The sequence below is a fragment of the Mustelus asterias genome, chromosome 12, assembly GCF_964213995.1.
Source record: "Mustelus asterias chromosome 12, sMusAst1.hap1.1, whole genome shotgun sequence".
Lineage (NCBI taxonomy): Eukaryota > Metazoa > Chordata > Chondrichthyes > Carcharhiniformes > Triakidae > Mustelus > Mustelus asterias.
In genome coordinates, this window is record NC_135812.1 from 34,849,945 (window position 1) to 34,875,728 (window position 25,784).

General features: G+C 42.7%; 1 protein-coding gene across 1 annotated transcript in view; it reads left to right on the top strand.

Annotated features, from left to right (window-relative positions):
* The window catches only part of hsf5 (heat shock transcription factor family member 5), an 80,169-nt gene that overhangs the window by 19,253 nt on the left and 35,132 nt on the right, over window positions 1–25,784 (top strand). The window contains exons 2-4 of the mRNA XM_078225924.1: window positions 11,293–11,478; window positions 12,518–12,931; window positions 22,563–22,660. Of these exons, the coding sequence (XP_078082050.1) occupies window positions 11,293–11,478; window positions 12,518–12,931; window positions 22,563–22,660 (698 nt within the window). The remainder of the gene's footprint in view (window positions 1–11,292; window positions 11,479–12,517; window positions 12,932–22,562; window positions 22,661–25,784) is intronic.

Consider the following 25,784-nt stretch of genomic DNA (forward strand, 5'->3'; position numbering starts at 1 on the left):
CAGTAGTGACTTTTAAGGGGCATCTTGACAAGTACATGAATAGGATAGGGATAGAGGGCTATGGTCCCCGGAAGGATAGGGGGTTTTAGTTAAGTTGGGCAGCATGGTCGGTGCAGACTTGGAGGGCCGAAGGGCCTGTTCCTGTGCTGTAATTTTCTTTGTTCTTTGTTCTAACTTCACATACCTACATGTTGCCCGTTGTTGCTTTGATATATTTTATTAACAGAAATATCTCAATCTTAGATTTAAAACTAACATTAATTGCCCTTCATATGTGGAAGTGTTCCCTACTTTCACTTTTGAAAGGCCTGACTCAAATCTTTAGATTATGTCCCCATTTCTTGACTTCACAAACATCGGAAATAATTTATCCCAATCTGCCCTATCTGTTCCCTTAATATTTTAAAAATAGCAATCAAATTACCTCTTAACTTTCTATGTTCCAAGATATAGAACTGTAGTTTCTGTACTCCTTAAAATGTAATTCTGGCAATCCAGCTTTCATTTTGATAAATCTACAATAGGGGGAGGTGGTGACATAGTGGTAATGTCACTGAGCTAGATTAGGAGGCCTGTGGCACATGATAATTCCTGCACCTCTGGATCAGACATTCCAAGTTCAAGTCTTATGCCAAGATTTGTTGGCTATAGAAGGAGTGTTCATGCACTAACAATCACTGTGCATGTAAAACTGCATAGACCATGTGGCATTACTGGAAATGATAAAGGCACACCAACTCTGTCGACTCAGACCTCAGGCCTTCTCCTGAGGTCCTTACTAACATCCAGGGGTTTGTGCCAAAATTGGGAGTACTGTCCCAGAGATGAGTCAAACAACAGTCTGACATGGCCATACTCAACAAATCAAACCTTACAGTCTATGTTCCAGCCACCTCCTTGTATGTCCTATCCCACTGGCAGCCCAGACCCACCAGAGGTGTTGTTGGCACAATGGTATTCAATTGGAGGAGGGCTGCCCTGGGTGTGCTCAACAGTAACTCAGGACTCAAAGTCTCATGGCATCAGGTCAAAGATGGGCAAGAAAACCTACTGCTGATTACCACCCAACACTCTTCCTGTCTCCTTCCCTCATTCTGCTAAATAATCAGCACCCTTCATGTTGAACACTGAGGATGGCAAGGTACAGAATGTACTCTGAGTGAGGGACTTCAATGTCCATCACCAAAAATGGCTTTGTAGTACCGCTAGTGACTGAGCTAACCAAGTACTGAAGGAAATAGCATGTAGTAGGTGGTGATGGAACAGACAAGAGGGAAAAACATACTTGACTTTATATTCATCAGTCTACCTGGCACAGATCCTTCTGTCCATGACAGTATTCGTAGGAATGCCCAGTGCCTGGTCCTTGTGCAGATTTCAAATTGAGAATGCCCTCCATTATGTTGTGTAACATTAATCCACTATACTAAATAGGCAAGATTTAGTATCTATCTAGCAATCCTAAATTGTGCATCCATGAGACACTGTGGGCCATCGGCAGCAGAGGAATAGTATTCGACCAATTGTAATCACATGGCCTGGTCTATCCCTCTATCATTACCATCAGGCCAGTGGGTGGGGGTTAACCTTGGTTCAATGGAGAGTGTAAAAAAGCATGCCAGCAGCAGCACATTTAAACACAGGATGTCAAACAGTGGACATAGCATGCAATAGATAAGACTAAATGGTTGCACAACCAACGAAGAGGTTCACAGCTTTGCAGCCCTGACATATACAGTTGTTGATGGTTGTGGACAGTTAAAAAACTAACTGGAGGAGGAGGCTCCACAAAACGCCTCAACCTCAATGATGGAGCCTAAAACATCAGTGCAAAAGACAAGACAACAAAGATGAAGAAACTTTTGTAACGGTCTTCAGCTAGAAGCGCCGAGTGGAAACATCGCGGCTTCTTCCTGAGGTCCTCACCATCATAGACGCCAGTCTTCAGCCAATTCGATTCACTCCACATGACTTCAAGAAATGGCTGAAGGCAGTGGATATTGCAAAGACTATGGGCCCTGATAACTTTCCAGCAGTAGTACTGAAGACTTGTGCTCCAGAACTAACCATTCCTCTAGCTAAACAGTTTCAGTACAACTACAAAATTGGAAAATTGCCCAGGTATGTCCTGTCCACAAAAAGAGAGATAAATCCAACCTGGCAATTACTACCCTTAGTCTACTGTTGATCATCAGCAAACTATTGGATTGGCAGTGTTATCAAAAGCATATACACAGTAATAACATGCTCACTGATGCTCAGTTTGGATTCCGCCAGGATGTCTCAGCTCCTGACTTCATTACAGCCTTAGTTCAAACATGGAGAGAGGTGACATGAGAGTGACTGTCCCTGATGTCAAGGAAGCATTTAACTGGAGTGTGTCATCAAGGAGTGCTAACAAAACTGACATCAGTGGGAATCAGAGGAAAGACTCTCCATGATTGGAGTCATAACCAGCACAAAGGAAGATGGTTGTGGTTGTTGGAAGTCAGCTATCTAAGTCTCAGGACACACTGCAGGAGCTCTTATGATGTCCCACATAAAACACGCTGCTTCATCAATGACCTTCCCTCCATCAAAAAGTCAGAAGTGGAACTGCTCAAATACTGAAGCAGACGGCATCCATATGAAGCAAGACCTGGACAACATATAGGCTTGAGCTGATAAGTGGCAAGTCATAATCATGCCACACAAGTGCCAGGAAATGACTATCTCCAACAAGAGAGAATCTAAGCATCCCCCCATGACATTCATTGGCATTACCATCACTGAATTCAACATCCTGGAAACTAGCACTGACCAAAACCTTAACTGAGCCAGTGAAATAAATACTGTGGCTACAAAAGCAGGTCAGAGACTGGGAAAACAGCAGTGAGTAATTCACCTCCTGACTCCCCAAAGCATGCCCACCATCTACAAGACACAAGTCAGAAATCTGATGGAATATGCTCGAGATGTGCAGGAATGTACCCATGGGCTGGAACAATCCAAGACAAGGTCTTGTAACAAAACAGCTTTAAATGGCTGTAAATATTATCTCCATTGACGTGTGAAGCATTAAATTTCAACCTTGGATTACGTTGTCAAGGTCAAAGCTTGCCATCGATTCCTGCAGTAGTTTGAAATATTACACCTCAACTCCACAGATAATGTTCACAATTGTAGTCCTGTTCCCCCAGCCTTACTTTCTGCTGTGGGAAGGCAACTTCACCATCTCCAAAGTTAGGGAGGTGATGGTCACATCATAGCAAACAAAATATACAAAAATGCCCTGCTCTGGGTAATAACTGTGTACTTGTTGGCCCAAAACAGCTGGCAGCTCGCTTTGTTGCTGGCAACATCCAGGCAGATCATTCTAGCCAGTGACTTCAGCTGCATTATTGATGCAGCTGCATGATCAGGCACAGTCAACAGCAAACTGGACCAGAACCTTGATGAAATGGCTAAAATTGTCAAGCTGGACGACATCTTTAACAACCAGGCAGATGGAATGACACACAGATATACCTGGTCGAGGCCATTCTAGTCTGTCCATTCCAGGATAGACTTCCTGTTTGTGTCCTGAACATCCAGAATCAGATCCACAGATGTCAAGCCAGTGTCCTTCTTTGACAATGCCTCCTATGTGGACTGTCGCTTAAAGGAAAACCATAGGCCTGGAAGAATGACATGGAGTTGAACGTAAAATCGTTGACCCAGAAAACAGCGAGGAACTTAAAGGCTTTTATCAAGGCAGACATCAAAGGGTTCTTCATCTTCAAAGGTGTCCAAAAGTCAAGAGAGGAAGACAGAGGGAAATGTCCCAAATCCAGAAAAGCATGCAGAATCTGCTCCTACTGCAGTCGAGGGGGTCAATGTCAAGGAGAATTTCTAAGAGGTGAAGGCTTAATTCTCTGTTCCGGAGACCTCAAATATCATTTTCTGGTCTAGAGTCCATTTGCTGGAGCAGGATGAAACATGCTTGCTTTTCTTTTTCCAAAAGATTCATAGGGAGAACTCTGTGATCAGCAGCCTGAGGGAAGAAGAGGGCACGGTAATGTCATCACAGCCCTAAAATACTTCAACAAATCCTTTCATATCAGACATGAAGCCCAAAGACAGCATGGTCTCTCAGATCTCACTGCCCTCTATCATGCAGGTCTGAAATGACAGTATGTGGAAGAGTTGGGACAAACTGGCTGATGTTGCGTTTTTTAATTCATTCATGGGTGTGGGCAGTACAGGCTAGACCAATATTTACTGCCATCTCTCATCACTATTGAGAAGGTGATGCTGGGCTGCCCTCTTGAACTGCTGCAGTCCATGTGGCCCAGATGATATAGGTACGTCCATGGTGCTGTTAGGGAGTTCCACAATTTTAACCCAGCAACAATGAAGGAACGGCGATATATTTCGAAGTCAGGATGCTGAGTGGTTTGGAGGGGAACATCCAGGTGGTGGTGTTCCCATATAGCTGCTGTCCTAATGTCACTATGTGATAAGGATCTATCTATTGTTGGTGTTACGAAGGGATGGATCTGACCCTGGAACGCTCCATTCACTTGGACTATGCTGACCACATATCCCTCATGAAAATGCTTATGCAGAAAAATACCCTTGATCACAAGTCTGTCAGGTAGTGGTCCACATATAACATCCTTGAGACCCTACAAGAAAAGAAGATGATGGATCCTGTTGAATGTTTCCCTGAGCAGACCATCAAAGTAATTTAACAGGATGCTTCATCACTAGAACTTTCAAACAAGTACCAAAATGTGACTGAGCTTGTGGTGGCAAATCCTTCTTATGCTCTTAGAGTCTCACCACCAACCCCCCCCCCCCCCCCCCCCCCCTTCCCATACATGTCATCTTGGGGAAGTCTGTGGTGGGAGGAGACCATTGTCCACCTCCTTCTGTAATGTGCTTTTGCAGAGAACATCAGGAAAAAGATGGAGTGGTTTCTGTTGAGGTTTAACCCGAGCAGTTCTGTGATGCAGGACTCTGCTCTACTGGATATTCCCAAGGATGTGCACCAAGAAACATATCTACAGCAACTGGAAGACCATCAGCTCGGTGGCACAGTGCCACAGTGCTGCCTCACAGCACCAGGGACCCGGGTTCAATTCCGGCCTTGGGGCACTGTGTGTGTGGAGTCTGCATATTCTCCCCATATCTGCGTGGGTTTCCTCCAGGTGCTCCGGTTTCCTCCCACAGTCTAAAGATGTGCAGGTTAGGTTGATTGGTTGTGCTAAATTGACCCTGGTGTCAGGGGGATTAGCAGGGTAAATATGAGGGGTTATGGGAATAGAGCCTGGGTGGGATTGTGGTCGGTGCAGACCCGATGGGCCGAATGGCCTCCTTCTGCACTGTAGGAATTCTATGGGATTCTATGAAAGACACTCTTTGGTCTGGCCAAAATGTGCTGCTCTTCCAGTGCAAAGTAATGTCCATGACCAAGTGTTGCAGAATGGCACATTGCAAGGTCCAGACTATGTATCGAGGGACTCACTAAAGCTTGGTGCAGCCACCACAGAGGTGCAATGGGTAAGGCCATTTTTCTAAGGTCTTTCAGACATAGCGGTACACATAGGGTCTGGAAATTGGGTAAAATTCCCTCGGCCTGTATGTTTGACATGTAATGAATATTGTAAATATTATCTGTAGTTGTAAATGTAGTGAGTCATATACAGTTTTGGAAGAAACAGATTTGTTTTACACCTTTTGCAATGTCAAATTTGAACAATTATGTAAGGTATTTTTATATATTTTATGGAAAATGTATATTTTTGGCGAAAAAAGCAACAAGCAGTGCATTATTGCTATGCCTGTTTGCTTGGCAGTAATCATGATGCTTCTATCCTGCACTAGCTTCTGTTCAGGACTGTGTGGAGACAAGTGAAATACTTCTTCCTGTCAATGGAAGATTAAGCCTCCTGCTGAAACATAAAAGGCATCATTGGAGATTGCCCAGAAGCAGAAGTGTGGTACCACACTCATGAATCATCTTAGCTCCTGACTTTGCCTTCTCACACCTACTCCCAACACAGTACTCTTCAAACCCCAGTTGCCTTGGAGCTTTATTTCTACTTCCTCGCAGCTCCATTTATAGAACATAGAACATAGAAAAACTACAGCACAAACAGGCCCTTCGGCCCACAAGTTGTGCCGAACACATCAACCCCACCAACCTTCGTGTCGTCGGCAAACTTACCAACCCATCCCTCCGCTTCCTCATCCAGGTCATTTATGAAAATGACAAACAGCAAGGGTCCCAGAACAGATCCCTGGGGCACACCACTGGTGACCGACCTCCATTTAGAAAAAGACCCATCTATACCCACTCTCTGCCTCCTTTGGGCAAGCCAGTTCTGGATCCATTCACTACACCCATTTACCTCACTCTGCAATCATCATGCAATGTCATATCTTTCCCTCATCCTTACCATATGCATCTTTGTATGAATACATGTGGTTACATTTACTCATGCATCTCCTTCATTCCTTGCAGAAGAGAGCACAGAACACTAGATAGAAGGAGATAACTGGAGGGACCTCAATAGATCATGCAACTGACAACTACAGAGAAGGAGCCATTGAAGATCAAAGGACTTTTGGGTGCCTGTCTATCAGAGATGAGAAGCTCTCAGTTACTTGATGACACAATTAAATAAAAGCCACTCACATCTCATATGGCGTTCAACCATACTGACTTGGTTGCAATAGCAAGTGGAATATATGATAATATTTATCTTAATAACTTGTAACACTCCTACCATGCCATGGCTAATTCATGTCTTTTTATTTTCCAAACGGCCTTTGCACATGCAACTGGGGTTGGTGGATGTAATGGGCAATGAGATTTCAGAGCCTGAGCACATCTGAAGGTGCACTAATACAGAATTCAAGCAAACTATGTACCAGTTCAAACATACACACTTTGGTGAAACCAATAACTCAGATAGTTAGGTTTTCACATTTTACAAGTGAGTAGGAGCAATGAAGACAATGAAGATCCACACTGGCAGGGTCAACTCGATACAGATTCTGTACCTTGGGGGCTATCAATGAAGTATAGCAGCATCATTGAGCATCAACAATGTGTGGTGTACCTCAAAACAGGTTTGACTCTGACAATACTTTAGGCAGCAGACCAGTGTAACCCTCAGGAACATAGCAGACAGCTGGTTATATCTGGTTATACCATGCTGCGTTGTTTCAGGAACATCCTCAAAAACATGCAAGAGATGGGAGCAAAAGTGGATAGTCCCCAAAAGTAGACACCAGGATCATGATGTGCGATTAACACACACTATTCCTTCTGTTGCAGGCTCCTTCATGCTGCTTGCTTGTTTACATAATGTCTGTACTCATCCCATTGCTAACAATGCCATTGAATAACCGCAAGCCTCAGCAAGAGATCCAAGTTCATTTGATACTCACACGATTTAAAGTTAGACTGCATTACTTAAAGCCAATCTGCAACTCTTAAAGAGAGATCCACTCTGACATAAGCAGCTGCTGAAAATGGCTGAGGATGATATTCAAAGCAGGGAGAAGAGTGACTCATGGTGCAAGAAGGAAGAGAATATGCTCCAAGGTTCTCAGATGCAGCACTGTGGGTGGAATTTTACCGGCTTGCTCCACCCATCGATGGGCGGAGCAAGCCGGTAAAATCGTGCAAGAGCCAAGAAATGAAGATCACGCCTGATTTCTCAGCTCTCGCGATTTTACGAGAGCCGGATTTCGGGCAAGGTCAGCCTCTCAGCAGAAGTGGGCAAGAGGCTGAGTCATTTATTCAAATGTACTTAAATGAGGATTTACATGTGTTTAATGAGACCGGCACTCAATTTCCAGGAGCATTTGCCTTTATGGCCTCGCCAGGAGAGGTTCTCTCCGGTGAGGAAAACATCTGTTCCCCACGAAAGGGAAACAGTCCTATTGGCCTTGCCGGTGGAACCAGAGGCCATTATGGCCCCTTCGGGAGGCCAGGGCAAGGGGAGCGCCCCTTGGGCAGTGCCAGCTTGGCAGTGCTAGCCTGGCACCTGGGCACTGCCCACCAAACATTTCAATTCAGCCTCTACTTTGGCATGTAGGGCATAGGGGACCGGTTGTGCTTTGAAGTATTTATAAGTCAGGCCGCTAGTCTTCCCAAAGCCTCCTTGGAACACTTTGGGATACTTCAAATGACATTGTATTGATTGCCAGTACCCATTTTAAAGATCTGTCACCAATTCAGGTGGATTTTCTGTAGCTAGTCCCTTCCCAAAAGGCTACACTACATGATCGATGAACAGCCTGGTAAAGTCCAGATGAAGGAATTAGCACGTAGTTATTTTTTGTGGCTGGGTCTGAATGCTCAGATTGAAGAAAATGTGGGACTATGTCAATCCTGTGCACAAATAACAAATACACTATACACCCTTTGGAGTGGCCTAAAATACCATGGCAATGATTACATGCAAGTTTTGCTGTACATTTGAGAGTTACATGGTCTTAGTCATAATTGATGCATACTCAAAGTGGCCAAAAGTTATGAGATCTACCACATCTGAACAAACCATTGAAAACCTAATGAAATGTTTGCAAGATTTGATAAACCGAACAGATTTTTAGCGATAATGGATCACAATTTGCTTCACAAGTGTTTGTGGATTATCTCAAAGTAAATAATATTCAGCAAATTAAAATCACAACTTATCCATCAACCAATAGATTAGCTGAAAGATTTGTACAATCCTTGAAACAGTATTTAGAAGTTTTGAAAGAACAAGGTTTGTTATCATGTCCGAAGAATAGCTTTTTGGCTTCTTCCAGAAACACTACTCATGCACCTATCCAAAGTTCACCTGCATTACTAGTCTTAAAAGAGAAAGCTGAGAATTTTGTTTGATTTGTTATTGCCTCCAGAAACTTCAGAGATAGTATAGCATCAACAACAATCGCAAGTTATGAGATGTGATGGCAAAACAACACTCGTTTTAACAAGGACTTTGAGTGTTAGCATGTAATTTTTCCTCGGGTGAGAAATGGGTACCAGCCATAGTTTTAGGAAAAACAGATCCAATTTCTTAAAGGTTCAAACCAAAGATGAACTAGTTTGGCAATGCCATGCTGTCCAATTGTTGTCATTTTGAAATCATTTCTTAAAATTGTCTTCAGAAGTACCAACTTCTTTAGTCCTTCGTGTTGTGAATACTACAATGGAAGACTTAGTTGAATCTGAGTTCCCTGATGATTGTGTCTTTGCTACTATACCGAGTGAGAATGATTAAGAATTTGTTCCAAGAGAAGCAGTGTCCACTGAATTTCCAAATCATACTTCGAGGGTCGAGGACAGCAGAACTCCAGAACATCGTATATAATGAGAGACAATTGGATATCATCCTGAACAACTTTTTTATTGACTGTATATAATAATTAATTACGCATACTGCTGTGTCCGGAGTATTATTTATCCTATGTATAACATCATAGCAATTTGTTGTCAGGATCACAGAAGTAGAGAGGGAGGAATATTTAAGTGGTTGCAGTTCGCTTTAAGAGCTGATCACATGATTAGATGGTGGTGTCATTAGGGTTGTTGTACCTGTTAATTCTCAGATACTTTCAACCAGTTTACTTACTCCAAGGTTTTACCCCGGTGTCCTTATTTGCAAGATGGACAAAGGGCAAACACAAATAAAGGTTCAACAAGTTTATTAATAATAACACTATTAACCCTTAAATTACCCACATAAAACAAGAGGATATCCCAGCAGATTCAAGTATACTACCCGTAAAGATGGTTTGGTTGAACTGCACGCCCGATTCTCTGAGTCCCTCTGGTCTGTCTTCACGAAGGTGAGTCTCGATGGCAGCTTCTTCCTTCCTTTCTTCTCTGGTCAGTCTTCCGAATGGTCACGGCCGTCTCCCCTGTCGAGTCTTCGCTCCTGTGTGACTCGAAGTGTGTCCCTTTATCCCCCAGCCTGCTTGCCTTTCCAGAAACTTCTCTGGCTTCCGGCCAATGAGGTCCCAGGAGGGGGTTTCAATACCCAGTGGGTTTCTTGATGTCTGCCTGACAGGACACCAGGGTCCGCCCCCCAGGTGCCCATCTCCATGTTGTTGAACTTGTTATCAGATAAGGTATCTACAGGAACTCTTGGTGACAGAAAGTCTGGCTCGATCTGTGCTTCTAACAATAGGCCAATGCATTTCAATGAGGTGCCATGATCTCCTGCTAAGTCTCAAGTAGAGTGTAACGACCTTTGATGGGTGGTTGATGGGTCAGGCCCAGGCACGTTTGTGTATTGTACAATTGGCCTGCCTGAGGTTTGACTGTGTTTGATTTCAATATGCCCAATTCTTTAATTTAGGATATCCAATTTTATCAGCCTTAGGGTGTTGCGGAGTTTTACTTTCAGTTTGCCCTCTAAACCCAGGCAAATATTCCTAGAATAAATCACATTAGTTTGATTCAACATGTGCGAACCACATAAGAATGGCTTACGCCAAACTTAGGACAACTGCTGTGAGCAAGTTCCTTCAAAGTTGTGCTTTATCTCATCGCCACTGGAATAACTCCTCCGAGGCCGGTGTCGCTTCACCAAATTCAGATTTATTTACATAAGAACACTCAGACAAGTACTTCCTCATACAGAGTATAAACCCGGAGTGCCAGTAACCCTGACACTTCACATTATATACAAATGTAGAGCTCCCTGATTGGACAAGCCATTTCTGCCTTAATCAGGGATCTCATATTCTAAGAAGTCCACATCATGAGCCTCGTTAAAGTCATTACACTATGCAACCAAATTTTACAGCCAGGAGTTTAAGCCACCCTTTAAAAGGCAAATAACAGGCATGTAGCAATGCTGATTGGACTCCCAAAGTTTGAAATTCTAATTGCCTTTCCTTAGCTGGGCATCTGTATCATAGTGACAGCCAGTGCGCCAAGTGTCAGTTTATTGGCCTCTGCCAGGACATATTTGGGCAGCATGACTGGAATCCAGGCCAGCTAAGTGATATGGGCCCCTTGTTATGAAACTCAACTTGGTGTTGAGCTGAGAGGTTGGGAACTCCAAGTCCAAAGATGTGAGGGTTAGGTGGATTGGCCATGCTAAATTGCTCCTTAGTGTCCCAAGATTTGTAGGTTAAATGGATTTCCCATGGTAAATGTGTGGGGTTGCAGGGATAGGGTGGGGTAGAGGGCCTGGGTAAGATATTCTATCAAAGAGTTGGTGCAGACTCGATGGGCCAAATGGCCACTTCTGCACTGTATGGATTCTATTATTCTAAGTCCCATCAGTCTTCAGACCCCCTGTACATATGCAGGCCAGAAGCGGGCTGCATATGCAGAGTTTTGCATCTTTACATTCTTCGGGCCTGCGCATGAAGGAAAAAGGAAGTGCAAAAATCTGGGTCAGGTGACCAGGTGCAGAATGCCAGAGCCAGCAAATGTCCCAAAGCCAGCAAATGTCCCAGAGAGGTGGACAAGGAAGAAGGGACATGGTGTCCCAGGTAAGTGACAAGGGAGAGGGGGCAGGGAGAGGTCCAACAAGAAGGGTCCATCAAGAAGGGGACAGAAACAGGTCCCTGTTCAGTTCAGGAAGTTGCAGAGAAGCAAACATTAACAATGAGAGAAAAGAGTTGTGAGGGGCAGACTTTAAGCGAAGTGGGAGAAGCCTTGGTAATGCAAGAAGGCTCAGAAGAAGCTCTGAAGATCCAAGAACATGGCCGAAGTGGAGATGGTTTTGATAATGCTTCCAAAGTGCTTCTTGCCCATTTACCTGAAGTGAGTGAGGTACCCCCAAGAGATGCTCCAACCAAGTAGGTGCTGGACCATAAAAATGTTAGGGCCATGATATCCAAAGAGAGTGATTGGTCATTAACTTTTCTGATGCAGAGTACATAGGAATATAGAAATTAAGAACCATTAATGCACTATATCTACAATTAGGGCAGGAATTATTGTCAATATGTGACATCATGTAGTTGTGACAATAATAACAGAAAATCCCATGAACCTGTCAGCATTTAGTGAACATAGAATGAGATACCAGAATCTCTCAGATTGTTGAACAGTGACAAAATTGTACTCTCTAATCAAAGGCTATCAATTCCATTTTGTAATGCATAAACTCGTCAATTTTTGTTTTGCTCTTAGTTTTGCTCGAAAGCTAAAAGCTATCAAATGTAATTACAGCTCCCATGGTTCAGGAATCTGCTTACACATGACCCACCTCAGTGGATTGAAATGGTAGTCATTTCGCTGATACAAAGTAGTTAACAAAGTTTTGAAATATAATCTATAAATTAATGTTGACACACTAGCTGATGGATGCTTAATGCATTTGTATTCTGTTGTCAGTTATTTCAATACAGGCATTAATCAATTGATGCTTCCATTAAAATAGTGAAGGAGAAATATTATATGGCAGTATTTAGTATTTATATCAACATTAATTTTAAGCTTTTTATTATTCAACAATGCGTTCATATTTGTATATGAGCATTGACCCACCAGATAATGTTATCCCTTTTGTTATGTTTTATTCAGGACCTGTGACAGTTGGACAACTTCAGCGAACATTTCGCAGGGATAGCTTGTCTCCATACCCATTTATGTCACCTTCCCACAATCAAAGTCCTTTACATACAGTATCCATTAAAAGTTTATCAAGTTCCAATACTGGAGGCCTAGATCGAACCCCTATTCCACCACGTACATGGCATAGCTCTATTGGACTAGTGGCTGGACAAATGGACACAACATCATCATCTCCATTTTCTGATAAAGCAATTCCATTTTCTGTCATACAAAGATTTCCAACTGAAGTCACCTATACACTGCAACCAAATCCTAATAATGTGCATGTTCAGCAAGGATCTCAAGAGATTGGAGCTACAGGTCAGAAATATACTGGTTACCTTACTTCTCCACCACAGTATCACCAGGCTTTCTATCCAACAGGTATGGTGTTTAAATTCCTTAATTATTTTATTTTTATTTCAATTTTCATTCCATTTTGATTGTTGTAAATGTGTTCTTCGCATTTTCGCAGCAACATCCACTATTCTGTCAGAAAATGATTAGTGACCTTTTCAAGAACTATACCAAGCAAGCCTTGACTCAGAAAGGAGTTTTAGACAAAACTAATTATTTTGGTATATATGTGAATATTTGATAGAAGCCTTAGAGTAAAATCAACCCAAGCCAATATATATTGATGCGTGGTATTTAGCTCAGAGTACTAAAAAAGGATTGCAGTAAGAAGTCTCACAACACCAGGTTAAGGTCCAACAGGTTTATTTGGTATCATTAGCTTTCGGAGCGCTACTCCTTCATCAGGTGACTCACCTGATGAACCAATTAAGTGGGTTGGTTTGTCCTGGATGGCCTTGAGTTTCTTGAGTGTTATTGGAGCTGCACTTATCCAGGCAGCTGGAGAATATTCCACCATATTCCTGACTTCTTGTGGATAGGCATAGGAGAGCTAGGGGGCGAGTTACTCTGCAGAATTCCTAGCCTCTGACCTACTCTTGTTACCACCGCATTTATATAGGTGGTCCAGTTGCATTTCTGGTCAACCCCTCAGAATGTTGATAGTGATGAATTCAGTGATGATAATGTCATTCAACTTGTATGGTGCGAAGGTTACTTGTTATCAGTTCACTGGCTATATTGTGCTGTCATATAATTTACTGGTGTTATGATCCCAGTTGGTGTTACCATTGGACGAGTAGGTCCCAGAATGGAAATTGGCTCAAAAGAATGTAACCTTTTGTTTTTGTAGAAAACTTGGTTAAACAGGACTGCCAGTTAACTTTTGACAACAGAAAAATTAGGGGGAAAACCCCTAATTGGTTGGAGACATACCTGACAGGAAGGAAGATGGTTGTGCTGGTAGGAGGTCAATCATCTCAGCTCCGGGAGATCACTGCAGGAGTTCCTCAGGGTAGTGTCCAAGACCCAACGATCTTCAGCTGCTTCATCAATTACCTTACTTCCATCATAAGGTCATAAGTGGGGATGTTCGCTGATGACTGCAGAATGTCCAGTACCATTACGATTCCTCAGATACTGAAGCAGTCCATATCCAAATGCAGCAAGACCTGAACAATATCCAGGCTTTGGCTGACAAGTGGCAAGTAACATTCACACCAGATAAGTGCCAGGCAATGACCATCTCCAACAAGATCTAACCTTCGCCCTTGAAATTCAATGGCATCACCATTGCTGAATCCCTCACTATCAACATCCTGCGGGTTACCATTGAGCAGGTACTGAACTATACCAGCCATATATATACTGTAGCTACCAGATCAGGTCAAAAGCCAGGAATCCTGCGCTGAGTAATTCACCTCTGGACTCCTCAAAGACTGTCCACTATCTACAATGAAATGAAACCAAAAACACCATACATTCAAACACCTTTGTTTAACGTGAATCAAATTAGAGATTTGCCCTTTCTTACACAGAGACACTAAATTAAACACTTAAATCTATATCTTATTTCTAATATCCAGCTATATAAGCATAGATTACTTAAAACTACAAGTGCTTCCTGAAACTGGGGCTTCCCAAATTTGGGCAGAGCCTGGGATGAAATCACTTGAGACACTTGCCTGTCCGAAATAAAAGTTCTCATTATTGCTATACTATTCCAATCTGACTTATCACTCCTTTTGCTAATATCACATTCTGTTCACCATCAATCATTGACTGCCCTTCCTAGCTATCCTCCTGTTATGCCTTCAGCTCCTTACTGTCACCCAATTCCATCACTTATCACACTTCTTTTATATCTTCCTGTTTCCCCAGTGCCTTTGGATTTCAGATCATTGGCGGAGGTAGCAACCCTTGGGGCTTAAGGTTTTGGAGGGAGGAAAAGGGATACCCAAACATTATGAATATTATCTCTACTATTATTATTTCCTACTATACCCACAACAAACATTGCCTTGTACCCCCTTCCAACAACCTCATAATCTTCTGTATCCTATGTGCCCTTTATTTCTAGGCTGTGCTCCTCCTTGTTACCCTTGTTTCTTTTCCTCTTCTCCATTGCTTCCTGTGCCATATTAGTTTCCCATACTGGCCATCGCTTCCCTCCTTCGTGTTTCCCATTCACCTCAAGACTACCATTGCTTGACAGCTGGATGGGAAACAGAAAGGGAATTCAGTTAGGAGAGAATGAGTGAAAATAGTAATCAAAATTGGAAGGCAGTGGAAACAAAGGGCAGCATCAAAATGCATTAAAACATCAAAAAGGCAAAATTAAAGGCACTCTATCTAAATGAATGCAGTATTCACAACAAGATAGATAAATTAATGGCACAAATAGAGGTAAACAGGTCAGATTAATTATCATTACACAAATATTTTAACAAGGTGACCAAGGCCAAGAACTGAATATTCCTGGATATTCAACATTTAGGAAGAATCAGCAAAAATGAAAAAGAGGTGGGGTAATGCTGTTAATAAAGGATGAGATCACTGCAAAAGTGAGAGAGGGTATTTAATCAAAAGATCAAGATGTTGAATCAGTTTGGATGGAGCTAAGAAACAGCAAGAAACAGTAACAAACATTGATGGAAGTTATTTATAAGCCACCAAATAGCAGTGGTAATGTAGGGCCCGGTATAAATCAGAAAATTAGAGGTAATTTTAACAGGGGTAATACAGTAATAATGGGAAACTTCAATCTACATATAGGCTGGGTAAAGCAAATTACTGTGGAAGATGAATTCCTGGAATATGTACAAGATGGTTTTCGAGAACAATTTGTCGAGGAAACAACTGGGGAATGGACTATTCTAGATCTAATATTTTGCAGTGAGAAAGGGCTAATTCATTTGTTGTAAAGGAGTCTTTGGGGAAGAATGACCTTTATATGGTCAAATTTTACATCATATTTGATAATGATATAGTTCAATTCAAATCCCCCGTAGTGCCAGTTGAGCTTCAGCTCATAAGCATTTTTGAATAGTTACTTTATTAATCTTGCACACCAGACAGTCTCTAAGCATCTTGTTAAGGGTTAAACAAAATTCACATTCTTCCATTAGTCATCTTAACCTAGTTAGGAAACCCATAACAGATTCCCCTGGCTTTCGGATTGCCAAGTAAAAGTGATAACATCTCAGAATTAGAGGTGTAAGGTTATAGTATTCTCTAACTAGTTCAGTCAATTCTTGAGAGGCTTTAGTATCTGGTGCCTCAGGGAAAGTTAAACTCTGAATGACAGCAAACGCTGAAGCGCCACAGGCAGTCAGGAGAATTACCCATTGTTTTTCATCTGACATAGTGCCATTTGCCCTAAAAAAGTAATGCATGCATTCTACATATTGGATCCAGTTATCAATGGCGGGGTTAAACAACTCTAGTCTTCCAAGCAAAGACATGATGCATTAGAATGGCCAACTGTTGCAAGTCAGTTCCTTCAGAATGATGCTTTATCTCATCACCTCTGAAATAACTCCTCCGAAGCTGGTATCCCTTCACCAAATTTAGATTTATTTACATATAAGAAACGCTCAGACAGGTACTCCCTCGTACAGAGTATAAACCCTGAGTACAAGTAACCCTGACAATCTACATTATGTACACATGCAGGTCTCCCTGACTGGACAAGCCATTACTGCCTTAATCAAGGAGCTCGTACTCTAAGAGGTCCACATCATGGGCCTTGTTAAAGTCATTACAATAAGTAGGTGTTTCTTCACTCAGCAGGTGGTAACTCTTTGGAATTCTCTACCCCGAAGGGCTGTGAGGGCTCAGTAATTGAGTATGTTCAAGACAGAGATTGGAAGAGTGCTGGATAGTAAAGACATCAAGGGATACAGGGTTAGTGCGGCAAATGACATTGAGGTGGAAGATCAGCCATGATCCAATTGAAAGGCGAAGCAGGCTCAAGCAGCCAAATGGCTTATTGCTATTCCTATTTCCTATGTTTTTATTGCTATGGTCCTATTCTTATCAGGCTCTATCCATCCCATTAAATTCTTCCTGCCATTGCCTTCCTTTTTGCATGAGTAGCTCACTTATGCTTTCCTCCCAATCTCATCTGTTTATTTTTGCAACACATGTCCTCCCACCTCACGATTCCCACAATTCCCCCATATCATGATCCACACTCCCAGGAATTGTCACCATGCGCATTACACCTCTCACTAATTTTACCTCTCTCAATGGTATTCTGTCACATTTGTCTATCTGATCTCTTAAATCTAAGCAAGCTGACACCAAAGGCTTTTAATGAACAAATCTGTTATTTGCTCCATTATGTTCCCTTGAATTGGTTGTCAATCCCTGTTATCATTAACCCCCTCACTCACATGATCGTTGCATACCTTTCCATGGGCACAGCAGCTTTGAAATTCATGCCATGGGTGGGAGAAGGAATTTCACCAGGAGCTTCAGTTAAGTTTTGTCTGGCGGAGGAGAGAGTTCCAGCCAAGCACAAGGTCTCCCCACTACTCCTCCATGGACATTTAAATATTGGGGGCGATTCTCCAAGCCCACTGCACTGCTTTTGACAGTGTCATTATAATTTATTCAAATACTCATTTTAAGCTATTTTAAATATTATTAGCAGGCCTGGGTCTGAAGTCTCCAGGCCCGCTAGAGTCTCCCCCCCCACTAGGAGTGGTTCACTCCAGCAGGGCTTACTATAGCTCCCCACTAATGGGGAGCTTGCGGCCCGACCCTGCTGAAGTGAAGGGGAGAGATCGAGGCCCCCGACAAGGTCGGGGGTAAAGGGGATTGCCCCTTGGGCATTGCCGCCTTGGCAGTGCCAGCCTGGCTCCCAGGCACTGCCCAAGGGGCAAAGTGGCAATGCCTAAGTGCATCTTGGCACTTCCCACCAGGCATCGGGCAGTGCCAAGGGTGTGAGGCCTAATGGGAGCAGAGTCTAAAGGGGGCAGGGCCTCTGGGGCTGCAATTGGTGGGTTGGGGGGATCCAACTGTCACTATGCATAGGGATCGCGAGCAGAGGAGGGAGACCAGCGATAAGGGCTGGGCAATGGGGTCGGGGGCATGGTCGGCCTGCTGGGGGGCTCGGGACTGTGGGGTGGGGGGGAGTCGGGGCTGACGGTGGGGGGAAAATGGGTGGGCCGGGCTCAGGGGGATGTCGAGGGTGGCCCAGACATGCTCCACAGGGCCAGTGATCGGGCCATGGGGGGGCTCGGAGGGGCAGCAATGGGGGTTGTGGGGCTGGACCATGACTGAGCTGGCCAGCCATCGGGAGGCCAGCAGTGCGGGGCTAATACGCATGCGCCAATCTGAGCGCTGACAGATCGGTGTATGCGCAGTGGCCTGCTCAGCGTTATGCTGCTGGTCTCTCTAGCAGGAATAGGACTCTCCCACTAATTTTCCATGTGATTCACGCTAGTGCAGGGTGTGAGAAATTCATTTTGAAACTCCCCTGAAAAAACCAGAGGGATTTACTTCAGTTTTTACGCGAATTTGACACTTAGAATTTTTTTGGGAGAATCTTCCCCATTGTCTTTCAATCCTGCCACTAATGTTGTCTTACACCCCTGAATCCTGTAAATGTCCACTGTTTCCTCCTTGTGGCTCCTCTGATTCGCTGTATTCCATATAATACCCTTCCGTCACTCTCCTCTTCCCATCTTTGTTTTTTAGTTACTCCTCACTCCTGTTGCTTTCACTACTTCTACTCATTCACACCATGATCTCTGCATCCTGCTAGTATCTCACATCCATTGCCTCCTCTTTCTACTGCTGGCTAACCATCCTAATTTACCATGTATAGCAGTTCTCACTACCTTAGCTGTGTTACTTGAAGCACTTAAAAACAGAAGACCAAAAGTACATTTTACTTTCCTTTAAAGTGCTCACAATTGGATACTATACCCTTATGTATGCATGATGTAACCATAATTAATAACTATGATTGGATAGAGATAACTCCTATATTTCTATTGGTATATGCTAATTCTTTGTAATTGGAATTGAAACTATAATTGTTGATGCATTTCTGAATTTTTCACTCTGAATGGTCTGAATGACTTCATCCAGAGTCCTATAGCTGTAGTCAAAGAACAAAGAGCAGTACAGCACAGGAACAGGCCCTTCAGCCCACCAAGTCTGTGCTGACACAGATTCCTCTCTAATCTAACATTTTCTTGCCTCTATGTGGTGCATATCCCTCTATTCCCTGCCTATTCATGTATCTATCCAGATGCCTCTTGAACATTTTTATAGAATCTGCTTCCACCACCTCCTCCAGCAGCGCTTTCCAGGCATTCGCCACCCTCTTTGTGAAAAACTTGCTCCTTAGATCTCTTTTAAATTTTTCCCCTCTCACATTCAACCTGTGCCCCTGAGTAATTGACCCTTCGATCCTGGGGAAAAGACTCTGACTATCGTTTCTATCCAAGCCTATCATAATTTTGTAAACCTCTATCAGGTCCCCCCTCCAGTGAAAACAATCCAGGTATGTTTAACCTTTGTTCAAAGTCCATGTCCTCCAAACTAGGCAACATCCTGGTAAATCTCTTCTGCACCTTTCCAATGCATCAACATCTTTCTGGTAGTGTGGTGACCAGTATTGTACAAAATACTCCAAATGCGGCCTAACCAAAGTATTATACAGCAGCAAAATGATTTTCCAATTCTTATACTCAATGCCCCAACCGACGAAGGTTAGCATGCCATACACCTTCTTGACCACCATCTTGATGGTGATGCCATCTGCCATATTTTGGCCCAGGTCTCCGGACAATTTATATCCTGCTGTATCCTCTGACAATCCTCCTCACTCTACACTACTCCCCCAATTTTTGTATCATCTGCAAATTTACTATTCAGACCAGCTACATTTTCCTCCAAATTATTTATATATATTACAAACAACAGAGGCCCCAGCGCTGATCCTTGTGGAACACCGCTTGTGACAGGCCTCCAGCTAGAAAAGTACCCTGCTACTGCTACTCTCTGCTTTCTATGTCCAAGCCAGTTTTGTATCCATCTTATCAGCTCACCTCGGATCCCAGATGACATCACCTCTGAATCAGCCTGCCATGAGGAACCTTATCAGAGGCTTTACTAAAGTCCATGTATACAGTATCCACTGCCCTGCCCTTGTCAATTTTTCTTGTCACTTCCTCAAAGAACTCAATCAAGTTTGTGAGGCATGACCTCCCCTTCACAAAACCATGCTGCCTATCTCTAATAAGCATTTTCTGTTCCAGATGTGAGTACATCCTGGCCCTAAGAATCTTCTCCAATAATTCCCCCATCACTGATGTAAGGCTCACAGGCCTGTAATTTCCCTTCTTAAACAGAGGAACAATGTTAGCTACTCTCCAATCCTCTGGTTACTCGCCTGTGGCTAAGGAGAAGACAAAGGTTTTGGCCAAGGCCTCAGCAATTTCTTCCCTCGCCTCTCTCAGTATTCTGGGATAGACCATATCTGTCCTTGGAGACTTGTCCACCTTAATGTTTTTCAAAACCTCCAATACCTCCTCCCTTTTTATCTCAACATGTCCTAAAATGTCAACATCCTCCTTTCTATATTCACCATTCACCGCATCCTTCTCCTTTGTGAATACCGATGCAAAGTACTCGTTAAGGACCTCACCCACCTCATCTGGCTCCACGCACAAATTCCCTCCATTGTTCTTGAGTTACCATAGAATTCCTAAAGTGCAGAAAGAGGCCATTCGGCCCATCGAAACTGCACTGACTCTCCAAAAGGGCATCCCACCCAGGCCTTCCCCTGCACCTTATCACCATAACCCTGCACATTTACCATGATTAATCCATCTAACCTACATATTTTTTGGACACTGAGGGACAATTCAGCATGGTCAATCCACCTAACCTGGGAGGAAACCGGAGCACCCGGAGGAAACCCACGCAGACACAGGGAGAATGTGAAAACTCCACACATACAGTGACCCAACGCCAGAATTGAACCCATGACGCTGTGAGGCAGCAGTGCTAACCATTATGCCACCAGACCTACCCTTCCCTTAGCTACCCTCTTCATCCTTATATACATATAAAAAGCCTTGGGATTCTCCTTAATCCTGCCTGCCAAGGACATTTCATGGCCCATTTTTGCCCTCCTAAGTCCCTGTTTAAGCTCTTTCCTGCTACCTTTGTATTCCTCAGGAGCCTTATCCATTTTCAGTTTCCTGAAATTTATGTATGCCTCCTTCTTCTTTCTCACTGTGATCACAATCTCTCTTGTCATCCAGGGTTCCCAAATCTTGCCATCTTTATCCTTCATTTTTACACTCATATTTACACTTATATTTACACATACTTGTCCTGAATTGTTAACAACTGACCCCCAATGTCGGATATGGATTTACCCTCAAACAGCCAGTCTACATTCACTAGCTCCTGCCTAACACAGTTGTAGTTAGCCTTCCCTCAGTTTAGTACTTTCACTCTGAGACTACTTCTATCCTTTTCAACAAGTATCGTGAAACTTATAGAATTGTGATCACTGTTCCCAAAATGGTCCCCTACTGAGACATCAATCACCTGTCTGGGCTTGTTTCCCAGAACCAAGGAAGATAGCCCCTTCCTGAGTTGGACTATCTACATATTGCCTCAAGAAGCATTCTTGGACACACTGCACAAACTCTGCCCCACCCAAGCCTTTGGCACTAAAGGAATCCCAGTCTATGTTGGGAAAGTTAAAAGCGCCCATCACAACAACCATGTTTTACATCTTCCCATAATCGGCTGACATATCTGTTCCTCCACTTCACGCTGGCTGTTGGGAGGTCTGTAATAAAACCCCAACAGTGTGGTTGCACCGCTCCTGATCCTGGGTTCTACCCATATGGCCTCACTGCATGATCCCTCCAAGATGTCCTCCCTCTGTATAGCTGTGACATTCTCCCTAATAAGTAAAGCAACACACCTACCTCTTTTGTTACCCTCTCTATCTCACCTGAAGCATCTAAATCCTGGAATGCTAAGCTGCTAGTCCTGCTCTTCTTTCATCCAAGTCTCCGTAATTGTCACAACATAATAGTTCCATGTAGTAATCCAAGCTTTAAATTCATCTGCTTTTTAATAGTCTTTTAATAATATTTTAAAATAAATTCATCTTGAAACCACACCGCGACTTTGGCTACATGAGGGAATGATAGTTTTAAATGCAACAAGAAAACCATCGTAACAGTCCCATAACACAATATACCAGCTGCTTCTAAGTTCCAATGATGTACAGCACCGTATAATGCTCTTGTATAGTGACTATGTTGCTGTTATCATATACCTGTTATAACTTGTTTGTAACCTCCTATCTGGATGTCAATTTCTAATTCTTTGTTGCCACAGAAAAGTTCTTCAGGTATTTTCCTAATGTTCTGATCCAGTTTTTATTCCAGATGTATTCAATTTGAGGAATTCCCTATATGTACCTGTGAATATGAATGTGTTGATGCAATGTTTTTCTTTTAATATCATTTAAATTGTTTGCCAGCTTCCTTGCAAACCCATACTTGATTTTTTGCTATAGACTGTAGAAATAATCTAAACTTTTTATGTTTCACCTGAAAGCTGTTACATTATTCTTTACAGCATTTTACTGATCAGGGTTTTGTTTTTCTAGCTGTCTTGCAATGCTGCCCTCCTAACTCCCACTTGGATCCAATGACAGGTTGCCCAAACACAAACACTTCTTCTTATCCTAACTACAACTATTATCAGGTGCGTTTACTGAGTAAAAATTCTGTAATTTACAATTAGCTCAGAAATGTCTGTAAGTGATACAAATGATTAATGTACTTTTCTCATTCTGCTATTTTAACAGTGATTAACCTATTTCCTTTAAATTGATTAATACATCAGTTCAGTTGGTGGGGAGAGGGATTTTGATTCATGTTAAACGTTAAAGTATTTATGGAGTTATGGATCTACTGATTTATGGAATTCTCCAATCTTGTCAAGACACAATTTCACAATGTAACATATTGTTATAATTTTCCTAGCTAAAACTTGGACTGACTTTCCTGTCGAGTATAAAATGGGATTAGACAGTTACTTTGAACGGTAGATTGCTGATTATGCATACATAATCATTTACAATATAACTCCCTTGTTTCCATTTGTGTAATTTTAATTAGTGGCCAGTAGTTAAGCTTGTTTAGCTGCCACTTTAGCCATATTTTATTTGTCTCTGTTTCGTTGCACTATTTTGTCAATATGAATAAGATCATTAATTAGTCACAGCAAATTATCACTGCTTCTGTTTTGTTAGATATGCTTACTGATTTACAATTGAATGTTGAAATTAATCTGGCCCAGGGCTTTCAGATTTATTCCCTGTCAGGATGTGCTTTTCTGGCACTTGATTCCTCCATCTGATACCAGTTGCAAGATAAAGACTCCATTATCCACCTCCAGCACAAAAGTCTTCTGCGTCTTCTTAGGCAATCCCTCGGAGTTGAGAATGACTTGCTTCCACTTCGATTCTGAGATGGCTGATAAGTCCAATGCATAAGCTGCAGACTCTGCCACTTGCAAGCAAGTGCTGCTTGAATCTGTTCTTTTACAGTCACCTAAAAGAACTGATGAGGCCTTGGTCAGAGATTTTATCTGAAATATTATGGTTAATCCAGTAGTAGAGAATAACTGACACTGACTTCTGCTACCACAGAGATGTCTTCTGTTTGCACACAGTTGTACTTGAAGTTGACATTGGAAACCACTGATTTCTCTCTGAGGTGAATAGGTTGCTTTACTAGAGCTAATTAAACCGGTTCTGTCATTTTGTTATAGAATTCTTTATCATAATATACATTTGAACTCAGCAGCACAGGATATAAGACACTAAAGAGAGATGAAGCTCTTCTATAGAACAACAAAGGAAAAATAATTGGAGGTGTCATGCTATATCACGGAAGGCAGATGGGAAAGGAGTTGAGACAAGGGTGGATGAGGATAGAGAAGGGAGCATGGAAGATGAAAAAAGGGGGATGAAAAATTGAGGTGAGGAGCTCCTGTTAATTCAAAGTGGAGTTAGGGGGAAGCTGAAAAAGAAACATTGACCAGTCAATGAGCAGGGGGAAGGATTCTTTTGGTACTTTATATGGCAAATTCTATTCAGTGAAGCAGTCTAGGTCCTTCTTGCTACTCAACGGACAAAGGTATCATGACAAGTTTTAGTGCACTGTAGGAAACTGAGCAAGTAATATTTTATTGATAGGAAGTGCAGCAGACAGAAGATTATTAATAGTTCTATCCTTTGCTTCTCTGAAGCATCGCAAAAGAAGAGTCAACATCTGGTGCCATCTAAAAGGAAGGTGCGGTTGATAATTGGACCATGGTGCATACACAATACAGGCACCATTTTAAGCAATTCAATCCATCATTATTATTTCTTTAGATCTTAAGAACATGAGGGAACAGGAGTAGACCATACAACTTACCAACCCTACTTGACCATTCAAAATGATCATGACTGAATTTCAGCTTCAACTCCACTTTCCCATTCACTCCCCATATCCTTCGATTCCCTGAGAGAACAAAAACCTGTCCATTGTGGTCCTGAATATAATAAACAATAGAGCATCCACTAGCCCATCCACAAGCCTAGCCAATGATGTCCACATCCCATAAGTGAAGAGTACTATTACTCTGTTTTCTAGGTTTCACCAGAGAGAACAACCTATCAGTATCGAGGCTGTCAAGTCCTACAAGATCTTGTACATGTCTATAAGATCACCTCTCATTTTTCTAAACTCCAGAGAGCATAGATCCAATTTACTTGGCTTCTCATCATCTCAGGGATCAATCAGGTGAACCTTTCCCAACTCCAATGCAATTATATCTAACCATTCTAACCACCACCCGTTGACATTCAATGGTGTAACCATCACTGAATTCCCCACAGTCAACATCCTTGAGATTACCATTGACCAGAAACTCAACTGGACTCACCACACAAACACAATGACTACAAGAGCAGGTCAGAGGCTAGGAATACTGCGGCAAGTAACTCACCTCCTGACTCCCTAAAGCCTATCCATCATCTACAAACATTCAATCCCTCCACCACCAACACTCAGTAGCAGCAATGTGTACTATCTACAAGATGCACTGCAGCAATTCACCAAAGGTCCTTAGGCTACACCTTCCAAACCCATGACCACTTCCATCTAGAAGGACAAGGGCAGCAGATACATGGGAACACCACCACCTGCAAGTTCCCCTCCAAGCCACTCACCATCCTGACTTGGAAATATATTGCCGTTCCTTCGCAGTCACTGGATTAAAATCCTGGAATTCCCTCCCTAACGGCATTGTGGGTCAACCCACAGAACATGGACTGCAGCGATTCAAGAAGGCAGCTCACCACCACCTTCTCAAGGGCAACTAGGGATGGGCAATAAATGCTGGCCAGCCAATGATGCCCATGTCCCACGAATGAATAAAAAAAATATAGCCTTCCTTAAATATAGAGACCTAACAGCACACAGTACTTCATGCATGGTCTTATCAAAGTTCTTTACAAATGTAGCAAGACTTCTTTATCTTGGTACTCCAACCTCCTTGCAATAAAGACCAATGTACCATTTGCCTCCCTAATTGCTTGCTGTACCTGCATGCTGACCTTATGTTCCTTGTACAAGTATACCCAAGACACTCTGAACTTAAAATTTACAAGTTTAACATCTTTTCTGTTCTTAGTATCAGAATGAATAATCTCACACTTACCCACATCAGATTCCATCTGCCACCATGTTGCCCACTCACTTAATCTGCCAATGGCCAAAGCTTCCATAAACCGTAGAATTCCTACAGTGCAGAAGGAAGCCATTTGGCCCATTGA